Source organism: Ovis canadensis, chromosome 7 (assembly GCF_042477335.2).
Source record: "Ovis canadensis isolate MfBH-ARS-UI-01 breed Bighorn chromosome 7, ARS-UI_OviCan_v2, whole genome shotgun sequence".
Classification (NCBI taxonomy): Eukaryota; Metazoa; Chordata; class Mammalia; order Artiodactyla; family Bovidae; genus Ovis; species Ovis canadensis.
In genome coordinates, this window is record NC_091251.1 from 68,417,675 (window position 1) to 68,434,490 (window position 16,816).

Genomic DNA, 16,816 nt, shown 5'->3' on the forward strand with positions numbered 1-16,816 from the left:
CTGAGCAGAGATGTCAAAAGCCACTTGTTACATGAGCCTAGATTCAAAGGAAAAGTCAGGGCAGAAGATAGACATTTGAGAGTTGTCATTGTGTAAGCAACTAAGAATCTCGTGTCCCTACAGTCAAGAAATCCTCTATTCTAAAATATGCTTTTTTAAAAACATGACCTATTTACCCTGAATGATTGAACTGTTACATGAGAACTGTGCTTTTATATCTCAAAAAGCATTCCTTATGAAGACTTTCAAAGTTATGTAAGACTGTTTTTCTTCTTTTCTCTTTTAGAGCTGAAGCCACGTGGTGTGGCAGTCAATTTGATTCCAGGGTTACCAGCGTATATCTTGTTTATGTGTGTTCGGCATGCTGACTACCTGAATGATGACCAGAAAGTAAGGTCGTTGCTAACGTCAACAATTAACAGCATCAAGAAAGTACTGAAGGTTAGTTCATGTTCAGCAAGTCTCTCATAATGAATATTAATGATGACAGGGTCTCTACAGAGGTGTTTTTCCATCCTTAGACATAAGCTAAGTTGCCAATTGTGGCCACATTTTAGTCTTAACTGATACCTTCCATTATAGGAAATATTCATTATGTAATGTGTCTGTGCTTTCTTTCAAAACAGGGCTCAGATTAAACAATAATCAAAATTAATTCTATATACTTACATTTAGCTGTGAAGTAAACCAAATTTCTTCATAGAAATAGTCTGCTTTGAGGTCTGTCTTAGAACTAAATTAAAAATACTACTTAGTGAAGTTCATATATACAGGGAATATGATGCTATAGTTAAAATAGGTGTTTAAAATATTTAGTGACTGAAGCAACTTAGCAGCAGCGGCAGCAGCAGCCCATTCATATAAAAAGCTGTCTGATAAAATATTTAAAATTCTCTTCTGACTTTTCTTCCCATTATTCTCCAGCTCACTCCATAATTTTCCTTGTTACCTGAAATGCCTGGTTTCAGCAACACATAGATACTAATCAGAGAGGAAACACTTGGAAAAGGCAGCGAAGTTACATAATAGAACAGAAAGCCCTACATAACTCAGTAATCACTGAGTCACGTTGCATAATCATCCTTTTGACAACCTAGAAAAACGGTGAACGTTATTCTTAGTTTTAACCATTTTTCAGTGCACAGTTCTGTGGCATTAAGTCCATTCATATTGTTGTATAACTGTCACCATCATCATCTCCAGAACTTTTTCATCTTCCCCAGCTGAAACTGCACCCATTAAACACTCTGCCCCAGCCCTGGTCATAACTTTTAATGCCAGTTCTCAATCCCTACTGCACAGATACTCTATGTGGTTACATTCTGCAGTGGTTACTAAAGTGTGGAGTTTCTAAATATGTTAACATTCAAAAACTGATGAATGTCTTCTGAATGGAGCTCATGTAATTTCTGGTATTGATGGTATACTGCATCTATTAGACTATGAATTTTACTACTTCTTAAGTTAACGCCTATGAAGACAGCAAAACCAAATCATGAAGTTTTCTCCCTCTCATCTTAATTACAAGAAGAAGTTTATCTAATTTGACTAATTATTGTACCAGATTGTTTAAAGATTTAAAATGAGTAGCTACTTGGAACTTCCCTGGTGGTTAAGACTTCCACTTTCCAATGGTTAAGAGTTCACCTTCCAATGCAGAGGGTGTGGGTTTGATCCCTGGTCAGGGACCAAAGATCCCACATGCCTTGTAGTAGAAAAACCAAAACATAAAACAGAAGCAATATTGTAATGAATTCAATAAAGACTTAAGAAAAAAATAAAATAATTTAAAAATGTAAAAAGCGTAGATTCTTGAACATAGCACTCTTTTGGAACATCCTTTTTTTAAATTGAAGTCCATTTGTCTCGTGTCCTGTTTTGATTTAGAGCTGTTGTTTGGCATGTGGCCCAGGACTGATGAAAAGCCAGACTGTCCAGTGCTCCGCACAGGACTCCCTCCATCCCATGTCTGATTCACTCCTCAGAAATTGTATCTTAATCACTGACAAGATTTTTAACCTAATCTGGGTTTTAGTGCTTCACAGTGCTTGTGATTCTCTTCTGTACCTTTAGTCCTTTCTTATTCCCTTCAGTAACCCCCAGGGAAGTAAGTTTGGGTAAGCTAGACTTGGTGAATTGTTTTCTGCCTAAAGGGACTAGTAAGCTAATATCAACGGAATGAATGGGCATCACTTTCTAATGGCAAGAAAACAGATGCCAAGCAAGGTAACAACTAATGAATTCAGTGGTTGAATTCTGTAGCAGCAACATGAGGCTTTACAACTGTAATGTGACTGATTTTTATAATTGTTGTTAACGGTAAGTGAAGGAAACGGGCCTTCTGGTATCGATTCAGTTTTTTCAGGCTTTTGTTTCCATAAGGAAAAAACTAATTTAGGCTTATTCTCCCTTTTAGAAAAGAGGTGATGATTTTGAAACCGTCTCCTTTTGGCTTTCCAACACATGCCGATTTTTGCACTGTTTAAAGCAGTACAGTGGAGAAGAGGTGAGAAAACCTTGATTACAAAACCAGCATGCTATACTTTCTCTGAACTTTTTAAGGAAAAGATTTAAAGCACAAAATGTTTAGTCACTTGTTAATTTAGAAACCTGAATTCAGAAGTGGCTTGACAGCTTATAGGTCTATTTGACATTCATTATTTATGAAACTGACTTGGGAAGTGGCGTAGTTTCTTCGCTCTGAGAGTTTGTATTATGAGAAAGCACAGCAGAAATAAAATGAGCATTGGTCATTGAATAGTTATTGCACTGAAACTTTTTGTTAAGATGTGAAAATGGGGTTTTCAAGGATTGATATATGGAGCTGTTTAAAGAAATGAATCAATTTTAGCTTTCTATAATACATTAAAAGTGATCATGTTAAAAGATATCTCAAGACTTTTTCAAAAATATATTTTGCTTTTGCTTATAGTGATGTGTTCATCAGTTGATAGACTTCCTGCTTCAAAACTACGTATTTATAATTATTATTTATTAATGGCTACATAGTATATATCAGACATCACCCACTATATATTATGTTGTTTAATTCTTACATCTCTTTGAGGTCGGAATTCTAACCCAGTTTTACAGAGGAAGAAACTAAGGCTCAAAGCAGTTCATCACTTTGCCCATGTCCTCTCAGCCATAAGGAGCTGAGCTAGGATTTTGGGTCTGCCCACCTTCAAGAGCTTGTGCCCATAAATGCTGCCCTTCATGCCTCCCCATCCTTTGCTGTCAGGACAGGCAGAGAAGCTGAGCAGTGGCCACTTTCTGAGCACTCACAGGCTTGGAGCAGAAGACTGTCCTGGCAAATGATGGGAAATACAGTATGAATAAGACATGGCCCCTGAGCAGGTGGGACTGACAGACCAGAATCCCTCAGAGGGCCTGTTAACTGTCCTGTCAGTCCCCAGTTCTAGACCATGTTGTCAAGTAAGTTGTCGAGGGGCAGATGCTTGAGTGCGGCCAGAATCCATCACGTAGGCAAAAGTACCTGCCTGTACAGTTGGCTTTCCGTGTTACCACATACCATCAAAAGATTCCGTTCTAAGCTTGGACTGAGAAGCCTGTATGAATACCATGAAATATAATTAAGGAAAAGTTTTTATTTATTCACCAGTCTCTGTAGAAATGACCAGTTTTAAGAAAATTATGTATGTCTTTCAGGTTCGGAATTTATAAATAAGACTTTAGTGAACTGAAGTTAAGAAATTGGTATTTTACATAATTTAGTGTTTGGCAGTAAACCAGCTGTTTCATAAGTGAAAACACTCATTAATTTTTTTTTTCAAATTGAGATCCCCTATCTCATTTCATTGACATTGCTGGTGGAAAGGCTTAAATGCTAGACTGCCAAGTTTAGATATTATTCAAATGCTAGTAAGAAGTGGAAGCAGGGATGTGATAGAAACAAACACGCAGAATTTGGGAAGGATTATCCTGGCACTTATGTGGAGGTTGGATGGGAACTCTTAGGAGAAAGGGGAAAGAGCATGAGGATGTTGATCAAATGAGAGTTAAACAGACAGGAGACATTTTATTTCATGTTTGTCATTAACTCTGCATTATGGCTCTAGGGCTTTATGAAACACAACACCTCTCGCCAGAATGAACACTGCCTCACCAATTTTGACTTGGCTGAGTACCGGCAGGTGCTCAGTGACTTGGCAATTCAGATCTACCAGCAGCTCGTGCGGGTGTTAGAGAACATCCTTCAGCCGATGATCGGTAAGTCCAGGGCATTGCTGACATCCAGGTCTGTCTCGTGGCACATGTGTCAGAGCATGTATTCATGTGGAGGAGGTAACGCAGTAAGACTCAGTCTCAAAATTAGCTGAGGAATCTCAGAACCGCAGCCATGACTAACTGGGACACATCAAAATCCCTGCTTCTACGTGATGGAAATGGCAGGATCTATTAATAGTTTCCCTCTCTAATGTGTAATGCCTCTCTCTTAAGATTGGGTTATGCTTTATATCCAGCAACAGACCTCAGACCTTGTCCAGTTTTCAAAAACAAAAATACTTGAAATTTTCATCGCGGACACTACTGCAGAGAACTTTCTAGGGACCCAGCTAAAACTAAAGAGACTAAGAAGGGTTTGCAGATTACCTGATAGGCTATAGTAACAGGGCTGGAAAGGTACCATGGCAACAAGAACAGGTCTCAGACACTCCATGCTGAGTTGTTCATCTCATGGCCCCTGTAGAATCATTAAAGGCAATTTGGTTTAAAGCTGCAGTTTCTCTTGGATGAGCAACTGATCAGTGTGTGTGTCTATGTATATGAGATTCCGTGTACCTCTCTTTATATGTGTGCACTCACTCTGGGTGTGTATGTACCTATCATGCTACCTATATTCCTTTGGAAAGTGTAGCAGGTGTGAAACTGGAATTAGAGGGCATGTAAAAATTGCAGGCTGCTGATTTTGTGCAAAGCTGTTGAGGGAAACTCAGGGCAAGGAAGGGCCCAGCTCTCCAGCCCCATGTGACTGCCCTCTCCCAAGACCACTGCCTGGTATCCTGCTTTTCTTACTACTTGATTTGTTTGCTTCTGAGGCTCGATATTACTGGAGAATACTTATCTTCTCCCTAATTGCCTCTCTCTTAAAAACCTCTCTCTCAAAAATCCTCCCAAGAAACTTTACACATGTGCTATTAAGACTACTGTTTCATATTTTAGAAAATAATCCATTAAAATTTCATGGTAAATTTTTGCATTTAAGGATAATTATTTCATTAAGTTTAAAATCCAGATGCCTTTTTACTTGTAGTTCCTCTCCCCTCTAGTTTGATGCTCAAATCATTTTCCTAAATTGTGTGTGTGTGTGCACGCGTGCTTGTGCGTGTGCGTGTATTTCCATCAGAATCTTCTTTGATGTATGAACTTCTCCCTTAGTCTCCGGAATGCTGGAGCATGAAACCATTCAGGGTGTCTCTGGGGTGAAGCCCACAGGGCTAAGAAAGCGAACCTCCAGCATCGCTGACGAGGGCACCTACACACTGGACTCCATCCTGCGGCAGCTCAACTCCTTCCACTCGGTCATGTGTCAGCACGGCATGGACCCCGAACTGATCAAGCAGGTGGTCAAGCAGATGTTCTACATCGTGGGGGCCGTCACCCTCAACAACCTCCTCTTGCGGAAGGACATGTGCTCCTGGAGTAAAGGCATGCAGATCAGGTGAGCGAACTCCAATACCCGTCATGGCCTTCTCGGGCTGCCTAACTGTGTGCTGGGCCTCACGTGAGGTCCGGGCACCTGACGTCTGAAACCCCCCAGGTGAGCAGTAAGGGCAGACCAGGCATGGAGCCGCTTCCTCCTGCCTAACTGAACTTCCTCCACTGACATTCGTGGTTGCTCCCAGCATGCCTTCAGCCACTGCTTGTTGGAACCCGGCTCCATGTAAAGTTAACTCATTTGAGGGAGTAAATCTTTTACTGATGTTTGAAGTATGCCCCTCTCAGTTTTAAGAAAAGCTCCACTCAGTTTTGTCCAACTGCTCCTTAGCATTACCTTATTAACATAATAGAATTATTTTTTGGCAAATAATTTATTTTAAAACAGCTAGAAAATTCACCAAGAGAGGGGGAAAGTATTTCTCCTATGAAAGTCTATAGTTACTCAATCTTAGGAAATTTGACCTTTCCAAATTTTCCGTTCTGACTCGTGTTCACTGTAGACAGCAGTCAGAAGGTAATGCCTTCCACTCAGGTCATTGAACGTATTTCTCTGCAAGCTCTGTTTATACCTGCAAGCCCCTCTTTGCCTGATTACTAAGTCCTGACTGTGGATGCTTTTATCCGACTCCTGTTTCGCAAACCACTGTCGCTTGATTGGCCACCTCTTAAAACCTCAGCATCTGTCTAGTTTCTGTCTCTCTCCATATTTTCTGTTTGCCTCTTCCTCTGCCCCGACTTGCCCTTCTTGCCTACATCCCTAAACTTCCTCAGGCCACTACCTCCATCATCCAGGCTCTTCTCTGAAAAGGGTCAGAGCACAGGGTCTAGGTGGGGATCTTATTATATCCACTAGCTTGGAGTTTGATGTAGAAACAGAGAGTAATTAGAGGATTATCAGTTCTCTCCTCTCAAGTTGTAAAAAGCTGGAAGATGTTTTCTGCTCTGCTGTTTAATAATGACACAACCATACTATGTGTTCTATTTTTTTTAAGCACACTTTATTTTATAACTTGCTATTATGGCTTCATTTCTGTCTTTCATTAAAGAGAATTATAGTCTCTAGAATAATACTCATATAATTATGATTATAAACCTGATTATTTATAGTGATAAAATTTTAAGTACAGCCAATGATTTAAAAAACAGAATTCAACAGAAATTCCTAGCAAAGCCATGCACAGAAAAATTAAGACATTTATGATAACATTCGGTAAATTTGCATCCCCCTCAACCCTTTTTTGACATAGGTACAATGTCAGTCAACTAGAAGAATGGCTGCGTGATAAGAATTTGATGAACAGTGGGGCTAAGGAAACCCTGGAGCCTCTCATTCAGGCTGCTCAGCTTTTGCAAGTGAAAAAGAAAACAGATGATGACGCAGAAGCCATTTGTTCCATGTGCAATGCTTTAACTACTGCCCAGGTAAGGCAACTTTCCCTATTATAAAATTCATCAAAGGTAACATTTAGGGAAGTCACGAAGGCTTCTAGCTATTGTTCTTGTCTCTGAGCTAACTTCATCTGTGTCAGAGATGATATGTATCAGTACTGTAGATCTTGAGGACAGGTGATTTTACCACAAGTTATATTTCAATATTGTCACACTCATGCACATACAACATTCAGTAAATATTTATCCATTCTCTACACTGTTCTGTGTAACGTACCCGCCACTCAGATAAAACCAGGAACAAGGCAAAGTTTCTGTTTTTATGGGGGATACATTCTATACATCCTATGGAGCTTGAACTCCAAAGAGTCTTGTATATTATTTAATAATTGAATGATTTTTTAGACTTATCTATTTAAGACAGATAATTCTCTTTTAATTGAAATGTAGCTGATGTATAATATGATGTTAGTCTCAGGTATACTACTCAGCGGTTTGACATTTGTATACATTATGAAATGATAACCATAAGTCTAGCAACCATATGTCCCCATATAAGATTATTATAATATTATAAACCATATTCCTTATATTGTAGATTGTATCCTCATGCTTTATTTACTTTATAACTAGAGGTTTGTACCTCTTAATCCCTTCATCTATTTTGAACACCCCCATGTCCCTCCCCTCTGGCAACCGTTTGTTCTCAGTATCACTTAAGTTGTCCCAGAGGTCTCTTAAAACCATCCTTATTTCTTTTTATTCTTTTTTCTATAAAGTTTCAGTGATTTGATTTACACTGCTGTCTTCCACCTCACATTCACTCCCTTGTATCATTTAGTCTACTGTTGATGCCTTCCAGTCTTTTTTAATTTCAGTTATTGTGTTATTCAGCTTTTTCTGGCTCTGTATATTTTCTAACTCTTTGTGAATTCATCCCTACTTCCCCTGAGTACAGTGAGCATGTTTATGATCATAACCTTGTACTCTTTATCAGGTAGATTGCTCATCTCCACTTCATTAAGTACTTCTGAGGTTATGTCTCATCCCTTTGGTTGAAACATATTCCTGTCTTCTCATTTTTCCCCATTTTTTTTTCTTTTTTTCTATGCATTAAGTGAGCTGGTTACATTTCCCAGTCTTAAAGAAGTGGCCTTATATAGGAAACATCCTGTGGGGCTCAGAAACATGCTGCCCTCTGGTTGCCAGAGTTCTGTGCCCAGGGGTACCCCCTGTGTGGGCTGTATAGGCCCTTCTGTTGTGACAGTGGTTCTACTGTGGGCTCCCCAGTGGGCAGGGTTGGCCCCTGGCCTGGTCGGCTGCCCCACCCTGCTCCCTTTGGTTTCTGCTCTCCCATGTTTTGGTGGGACCAGCTCCTAGCACAGCTGGCCACAGGGCTAGGGAAACCCAGGGCTGGTGCTAGGCCCTTGGTAGGTGGTTAAGCCCTGAGCACTAATAAGCTAGTGGGAGGACTCCAGATGTTGCTGAGGATCAATAATTAATCATTCAGGGAAAGTCTTGAATTTAAGGCAGTGAAAAGATGGGGAGGGCATTGGGGGACAGTGGCCACAGCACGAGGCAGGGCACAGGCATAAACATGCCCACTCTTCTTTTACCTAGTTATTTTTGTGCTGACTTTTGGATTTTTTTTAAATGTTCATCACTTATCTCAAAACGTAGAAATCTTACATAGGCCTTACACATAGAATATATATAGAAAGTAATTAGCTGAATACTCAGGACACTGATAACTGTTGTTACTTTGAGAGAATGAGAGCGTGAGAGTGGGAGTACTTTTACTTTTCATGATTTTTCAAATTTATATTGCTTCTTAAAATGTACAGATATTATATTAATACACTCTTATTATAAAAATTTAAATAATAAAGGTAAATGTGCCTTCAGAACAGCTCCCTCTCCCATCTTGTCCTAACCAAGCCCTGAGTAGAATTGAAAGCAATAGGCAAAGATCTTTTTCTTTTTCCTGATTAGAGGTACCTGGAATGTATGTATTTGATAATATGCTAAAAATTTTGATCATTTTATTTCTCCCAGATTGTCAAAGTGTTGAATTTGTATACACCGGTTAATGAGTTTGAAGAAAGAGTTTCTGTGTCATTTATTCGTACTATACAGGTAAGATCTCCCAGGCTTCCTTTTGCTTCAGTTTATGAACACAGTCATTTGGATGGAAATTTTATAATTTATTGAAGGATAATGCAGTTTTTGTTATATTATTGTATCATTTTCATAGTGCATTAATTTTTTGATAATAACTTATTGAGGAAATGAAGTGATTTTAAAACAAATATAAACATTTGTCATTTATTGAGGGTTTTTGGTAGAATTTTGTCTAAAAAAATAAGTTTATAGATTCAAAGATTGATGTTCTGTTTGTTTTTTTTTTTCCTCAGATGCGTTTACGAGACAGGAAAGACTCTCCTCAACTACTCATGGATGCAAAACACATCTTTCCTGTCACCTTTCCTTTTAACCCCTCTTCCCTTGCGCTAGAAACTATCCAGATTCCAGCCAGCCTGGGCCTGGGATTCATATCACGGGTCTGAAAGTGATATCAAGGCAAATATTGACAATACATTTCTTGCCTGAAATAAGAACCCATTATTTCAAGTGAGCTACTGAAAACACATTTTAAAAGATAGTACTTATTATCTCCCAAATAAGGGATTATTGACTAGAACTGCCCCTAGAATACTTTTCATCATCTTGGAAAGAAAGATAGGTTCCTTTGTGCCGTGTTACCTTCATAACAACACTTGTCCTTGGTCAGTTAGGTGTCTGCCATTGACGTGCAGGTGAATGATGGAAGAAAACAAAAAAAAAATGTGTCTTCAGCTGCCAGCATTTATTTTAAATCCTTATCACTGCATCTAAATGATATAAAAAACCTGAATTCCAGATATGAATATAAGCTGTTGTTAAGAAGGCACCATCAAGGAACCTCCTGTGTGCTAACCAGAAGAACTGAAAGAAAAATCACCACCGAGTACATATTATACCAGCTTAGGAATCAATTATGTTGATAATGTCAAACTGGAACAAACAAATAAACTGACATTATGTAAAGTAACTGGATAAGTAGCTCCCTTCTATGTGTCACTATGATGTAGAGATATTAAGAGAATGTTGGTTTGCTTAGAGCATGGAAGTCCATTTGTACTGTAGTTTACTGAGCATTTTAAATTGCTGCTACATACTATGTTCTTTAAAATGTAAGCGATATTCATATTAGGCACTACAACAATAAGCTTCTCTTTTATCAACTCTGTTTACAGTCCAATCAGATTAGTTTTAACTGGATTACATGCACATATCTACAGATTCACCTGCACAAGTAGCAGACACTGGGAAGTCATGTAGTAATATGACACAGCGTTTGACATTTAGGGATAGGACTAGGCAAAGTGGTTATCGTTGATGTCATTTATTCAGGATGTGTTATATTGATGTGCTCATTAACTTTCCCTGGGTGATATCACATCAGGGTACAGTGTTCTGTGAAGTGACTTATTTTTGGTTACCAGATCTGATTCCTGCAGTGCATATTTTCAACCCTGACAGGTTTTCTTTCTTCTTAATTTATTAAGAATTAATTTCACTATCTAGAGAGGATTGTCAGAATATTCGTGATTCAGGTCTTGAAATCTTGATTCTTTTATAAATTATGCAAAATAAAGTATATAATAAATAATTGATTCCATTTTTTAGGCTTTGCAACTTCTATAAATGTTCTCAGTACCACTAGATATTTTAAAGAGCATCATATTAGAAATACTTTGACCTATATAAAAATATAAGGAGATTGCTGAATTTTACAGAGGACTTGGTTTAATAAGACCCAGATTCTATAAGTTTTCATTCAGACATTCTAAGTAAACATATTCTCCATTTGTCCCACAAATCTTAAACAATAAATGTTTCAGATTGTACAAAAGCAAATTCTTAGCTTTCACTAGAAACTCTGGTTCAGAATTACAATCATAGATTTGTATAAATTAACTGTTAGATAATCTATAAAATATGTGCAATATTATTAATGGAAGTAAAACATTTTCAAATCAGTGATAAAGATTGTTATTAAAAGATAAATACTGTCTGTTAACTTATTTGAGCCTCAAATTCCTCATTTATACAGTAAGAGTGTTAGCCAGTTCCTAAGGTCCCTTCCACTTCTGAAGTTCTCTGCTTGGAGTGCTTGGACCCCAGAGAAGTGAGCTGCAGGTATTCGGTAAGGTAGCCTAGTGTTTGGAGCACGTTAATTTTGAGGGATGAATAAAATGTAAAATTATAGGTTTATGAAGCTATAATTTTCCTTAAATGTGCATGATTTATAGTCATGCTTTTAGAAATTTAGTTCAGGTAATTTTTATTGAATTGTGTGCTGCTGTATTCAGATTGGATACATTTATTCATTTGCAAAATCAGGCAAAAGTGCTACTTCGGATTCTCTCAATTTTCCCAGATGTCAATGTGGTTTTCAATAACTTTTGAAACCACTTAGTACTGAATGCGTCAGAGTCTAAGAACATAGATGGGACTTGGGTGGGAAAGACGTCCCCTCAAATGCCACTGTGATTGTAGGCTCCCCTACTGAAACCCGGAAATCCTCCCAGGTCCTTTCCCAGGTTAGTCCTGTATAGCATGTTCCACACACACCCTGAGTCATGTCGGGTCTTCAGGCTCACGCTCTAGCTTCCACTGCCACTGCAGCCCTTGTCTTTCCCACAGACAGCTTGTATCCTGAGGCATGTCTAGTCTGGGCCTTTCTCTCTCTCCTGTCTCCCATCTTTCTGCTACAAAGAGCCTCCATTCTACAACCAAGCCCCAGGCTCTCCTGTTCAGGGATGGCCGCACAAAGGTTATGCTGTTTCAGGGCTCCAGCTTCCTCCAGGGCCTATCCAGAACCCCAGATGGGGCTCTGAATGAATTTCTCTTAGTGGCCTGAAGATCTTTAGTTGCAACAGAAATACCTTACAACCACAGAACTCCAAATCCTGGTAAGTCATTCTGTGTCCTAGTTTCTTGGAGATTAAACAATATTCTGCTGACTGTGGGTACCCTTGGCCTCTCTGAGGGCTTCTCACCTTTCCCTCTGTCCATTCACACTTTATTACCCAGCCTCAAACAAACCTCTGCCAGCCCTCCCCACCATCCATCCACTCACTTATCCATTCATTCTTTCCCTTCCTTCAGCCATGTCAGGTATCCCCTCAACTGTCTACTCACCTGCTCTGACTATGTTGAAGGCTGTGGGCGGAGTGAGTCTTCAGTTGTTCCGTAGACCTGCCTGAGGACTTCCCTTCAGGCCAATTTTTACATGAGTTCTTACTGTTCCCGCTTCTCTGCAGTACTTCTTAGCATTACCACTAATACGCTTGTTCATAATTCCAACATGACACACTATAGGAACTCAAAGAAAGAATTCTTTGAGAAAACAATTCACTGTCTCAATAACCACTTCTCAATAGTCTCTTCCCCCACTCACTTTACATGGAGACTGAGCTCACACCTTGGAAAGCAAACCTGAAAACTTAGAAGCAGTTTCCCTTCTTGTACCTTCTCTCAGGTTAAGGTTTTGCTCTGCCTGAGAGAAACTGTAATGAAGGGGAAAGATGAGCATGGGGTAAAATCCATGACATGTAGCTTCATGGTTCCTTCTGAAGTTGTGAAAATTCCCCGTGCACCTGACACTTCTTTCCTCGATTGCAAAGGTACAAAAATATGTATTCCAAAGCCAACTGAGAGGAGATTTGGGGATTTGGGTCAGTTTGTCTCGTTTGCTTTATTTCATTCCTTTCAATGGATAATTGAAAGTTGCCTCTTTCTGGGTAAGTGATTATGTATAATATAGATCAAAGCTTTTAGTAACACAGTTTAATAATTTATTTGATTAGAATTTCAGTATAGTGGTGGTTCTGAGAAATGTCTTCCCTGGTAACCCTAGGTGAAGGGGCGCTTGGCACCATCCTGAGATGTCCTCATATTCTCTCTCTCTCTCTCTTTTTCTCTTCCACACATACACAGTCTTCAGTAACTTCAACTGTTTAACATAAAACAAAGGAAAAATGTCACCCTTGAAGGTGGCCCTTCAGCCCTCCGAGTGAAAGGGCGTATAGAAACAGCACCTTGTGTCTGGCCATGCTTGACTCCAGCTCATGTGCTCTGGAACCTCATTGTGTCCTCACAGCAGCCCTGGAAGGTAGGAGGGTCGCTACTGCCATCCTTGTGTGTATGGACACTTGAGACAGAGATAAGGCCAGTGACTTGCCTAACTAAGGCTGCCTAGGTTGCCTAAGCTGTGCCATCATCCCACACTAAGCAGTGGCAGTGAGAGCACATGTGGGGCAGGAGACTTGAGAACGTCCCCAGGTTCCATTTTGTTCTTCCTGGTACCCATGGGCTGCCCTGGCCTAGAGCACAAGGTGCTCTTTTTCTCTATCAGAGTTGGCTACTGCCCGATGGGAGGTGAATAAATGCTGAGAACCAAGTTCTTTGTGCTGATCACAGGGGGTGCCTTGTGCTTTCCTTCTTGTCATAGTTACCAACTATAACTGGGCTTCCCTTGTGGCCCAGCTAGTAAAGAATCTGCCTGCAATGCGGGAGACCTGGTTTGGGTAGATCGCCTGGATAAGGGAAAGGGTACCCACTCCAGTATTCTGGCCTGGAGAATTCCATGGACTGTATAGTTCATGGGGTTGCAAAAAGTTGGACATGATTGAGTGACTTTCACTTTCACCAACTATAACTATGTTTGGCTTTTGTAATAGATCAGTGCCCCACCCCCACCCCCCGGAGGGTGCAGGACTCTGTTCTGGTCATTATTTAGTAGCAGGCTGTCCCAGCCTGACAGGAAATAGAGAGAGCCTCCCAACAGTTAAAAAGAAGGTCACTGTCAACACACAGCCCTCAAAGTCACTATGAGGGCCACCAGGTGAGCTAGCTGAGCAGCCTGGAGAGAACCTGTGGGGACAGGCCAAGTTCCTGGGTCCCTTCTGAGGGCTGTCTACCAGGCAGGCCATACACAAGTCTTTGTGTGTTTGAACATAGCAGTGTGTGCTCGCTGCCAGTGTTGGCTTTGGAGCCAAGAGGTTAGGGAGGCACTGTGCATGCCTAAGGGCATTGATTTCTTCTCAGGCTGTGCTGTGAGGGCCACCTTAACCCCCACTCCCTTCCCTCCTAGAGCTGCCTTAAGTTCTCTGGAACCCCTCCTCTGTCAAGGGAAGTCTTGCCTGGAAAGGTATCTTGCCCTGTTTCTCAAGGTGTGAGGGTGTGGGTGGGCGTGGCCTCCTTTCTTCCTTCCCATTCTGCATGACTCTCCCCTTCCGTTCCTTCTTCCTTTGCTCTCATTTCCAAACAGGTATTGGAACTCTGAGGCAGCAACAACCTCAGAGCCAATGAAATGTAATCTTAGAGAGTGCTTCCTGAGTTTGGGGGCCTCTGTGTTACAAGTACGCAAATGAACGTATGAAAGAAATACAGAGATAATTTAGATTCTTGGTAATTCTTAAATGGCTTGTTTCCCACTGAACTGACATTTTCTTAGGCTAAAGGGTATAATTGTAAACCCTTTCATAGACATTCATTAAAAAAATTTTTAAGAACTCTTTACCCATATCAAAACTGGAGTGAAAATAGGAAACAGTGCTATAATTCTAATTCATTGTATTACCCTAAATTAAGTCAAACTGAGATTACAATAGATGTCTCAATAGATCAGAAACTGGAAAGCACTATGTAAAATATCTGCCAAAATACATTTTATACATTTTTTATTTTATAATTTGGTCTAGTTAAAATGCTCATTAGCTCAATTTAATGGGTGTTACTAGATTCATTAAGATGTCTAAATATGAATACCATTTCCTCAGTATTGTAATGTTGCTTGAAATATTTGACAGAAAACATTTCTTTTTAGAAAAATGTTTTTTGAATTGAAGTTTGTATGTACAATTCAATGCTTAGTAAGTCAGTATACATTTTCATGACATTTTTCAGAGTCAATAGTTTTAAATATCTTATTGTTATTATATGTTATAAAAACTTAGCCTACATTTCAGGCTCTCTACAACACTTGAGCCATTTAATTTTTCCAACATATGCTGAATTTTTCCTTCAAATGTGGATATATGTGTTATAATTTATGATCCTAATTGTGAATTTTTGTGGAACCCAGGAGTTATGTTGATTTTCTTGTGTCCTTGGAGAATTTAAGTTGCTCTAACAGTGTTGCATAGAAATGAGCTTATGACATTTAATATATTGTATTTTAATTACTAACTTCAATTGTCAACTTACTGTGAAATGGATAACTACCATGGCATTGAACATTACAGTTTTTCTTTTTCCTTGTTGGTCTAGAAAAGGAATTCTACTTTGACCTACATGGAAAAACATGATCTAGTTAATCTTTGAAAAGTTCTTAGGTGAGATATTCCTCCATGAAAAAGGAAGCAAAAGTGCTGAGAAGTGAAAGGCAATATCAAACAACACTAGTTTTAAACTAAACCCACCCCAGCATATCTCACATGAAATTTTTAAAAATAAGTTAATAATGCACTTCATGTCAACAAAAGCCTTTGAAACATGGGTTTTCACTAGATATCACCTAGTGCTAAGATGAAAACCAAAACAATATCAGATAGACATTTATGCTCAAAATTTGTAGTTGTCTGATGTTGTACTTAGTAAATGTGTCATTAATGCTGTATTCTCCTAGCTATTAAAGAAAATTGTTCAAATAAAGATATGGATGTAAAGGATTTTTGTTAGTGTCATAAATAAACCCACATCACATACACCAACATAGATCACATTTGGGGCCATGAAACACACCTATAAAATTTAAAAGACTAACACTAAAAATCAATGACAGAAAGACAGCTGGAAAATCCCCAAATACTTGGAGATTAAACAAGTTCTAAATAAACATGGATCAAAGAAGAAATCTAGAGAAATTTTAAAATATTTTGAACTAAATATTAGTGAAAATACAGGTTAAAAATAAATCTATATACAAAAACAGAAACAGACTCATAGACAAAGAAAACAAACTTCAAAAAAAGAAAAATTTCTGTTTCAGTTCAGTTCAGTAGCTCAGTCATGTCCAACTCTTCGTGACCCCATGAACCTCAGCATGCCAGGACTCCCTGTCCATCATCAGCTCCCGGAGTTCACTCAAACTCATGTCCATTGAGTCAGTGATGCCATCCAACCATCTCATCCTCTGTCATCCCCTTCTCCTCTTGCCCTCAATCTTCCCAGCATCAGGGTCTTTTCAGATGAGTCAGTTCTTTGCATCAGGTGGCTAAGTATTGGAGTTTCAGCCTCAGCATCAGTACTTCCAATGAACACCCAGGACCAATCTCCTTTAGGATGTACTGGTTGGATCTCCTTGCAGTCCAATGGACTCTCAAGAGTCTTCTCCAACACCACAGTTCTAAAGCATCAATTCTTCAGTACTCAGCGTTCTTTATAGTCCAACTCTCACATCCATACATGACCACTGGAGAAACCATAGCCTTGACTAGACGGTCATGGAAAAAGCAAGAGAGTTCCAGAAAAACATCTATTTCTGCTTTATTGACTAGGCCAAAGCCTTTGACTGTGTGGATCACAATAAACTGTGGAAAATTCTGAAAGAGATGGGAATACCAGACCACCTGACCCGCCTCTTGAGAAATCTGTATGCAGGTCAGGAAGCAACAGTTAGAACTGGACATGGAAC

At 39.4% G+C, this 16,816-nt stretch overlaps 1 protein-coding gene across 4 annotated transcripts in view; it reads left to right on the forward strand.

The window, feature by feature from the left end:
* The window catches only part of MYO5A (myosin VA), a 196,133-nt gene extending 184,935 nt beyond the window's left edge, over positions 1-11,198 (forward strand). For all 4 annotated transcript variants that reach the window (XM_069596495.1, XM_069596496.1, XM_069596497.1 and 1 more), the window contains 7 exons: positions 287-441; positions 2,417-2,506; positions 4,080-4,230; positions 5,401-5,683; positions 6,930-7,104; positions 9,127-9,207; positions 9,486-11,198. In XM_069596495.1, coding sequence (XP_069452596.1) covers positions 287-441; positions 2,417-2,506; positions 4,080-4,230; positions 5,401-5,683; positions 6,930-7,104; positions 9,127-9,207; positions 9,486-9,638 — 1,088 coding nt within the window. In that variant the 3' untranslated portion in view covers positions 9,639-11,198. The remainder of the gene's footprint in view (positions 1-286; positions 442-2,416; positions 2,507-4,079; positions 4,231-5,400; positions 5,684-6,929; positions 7,105-9,126; positions 9,208-9,485) is intronic.
* The last annotated feature ends 5,618 nt before the right edge of the window (positions 11,199-16,816 follow it).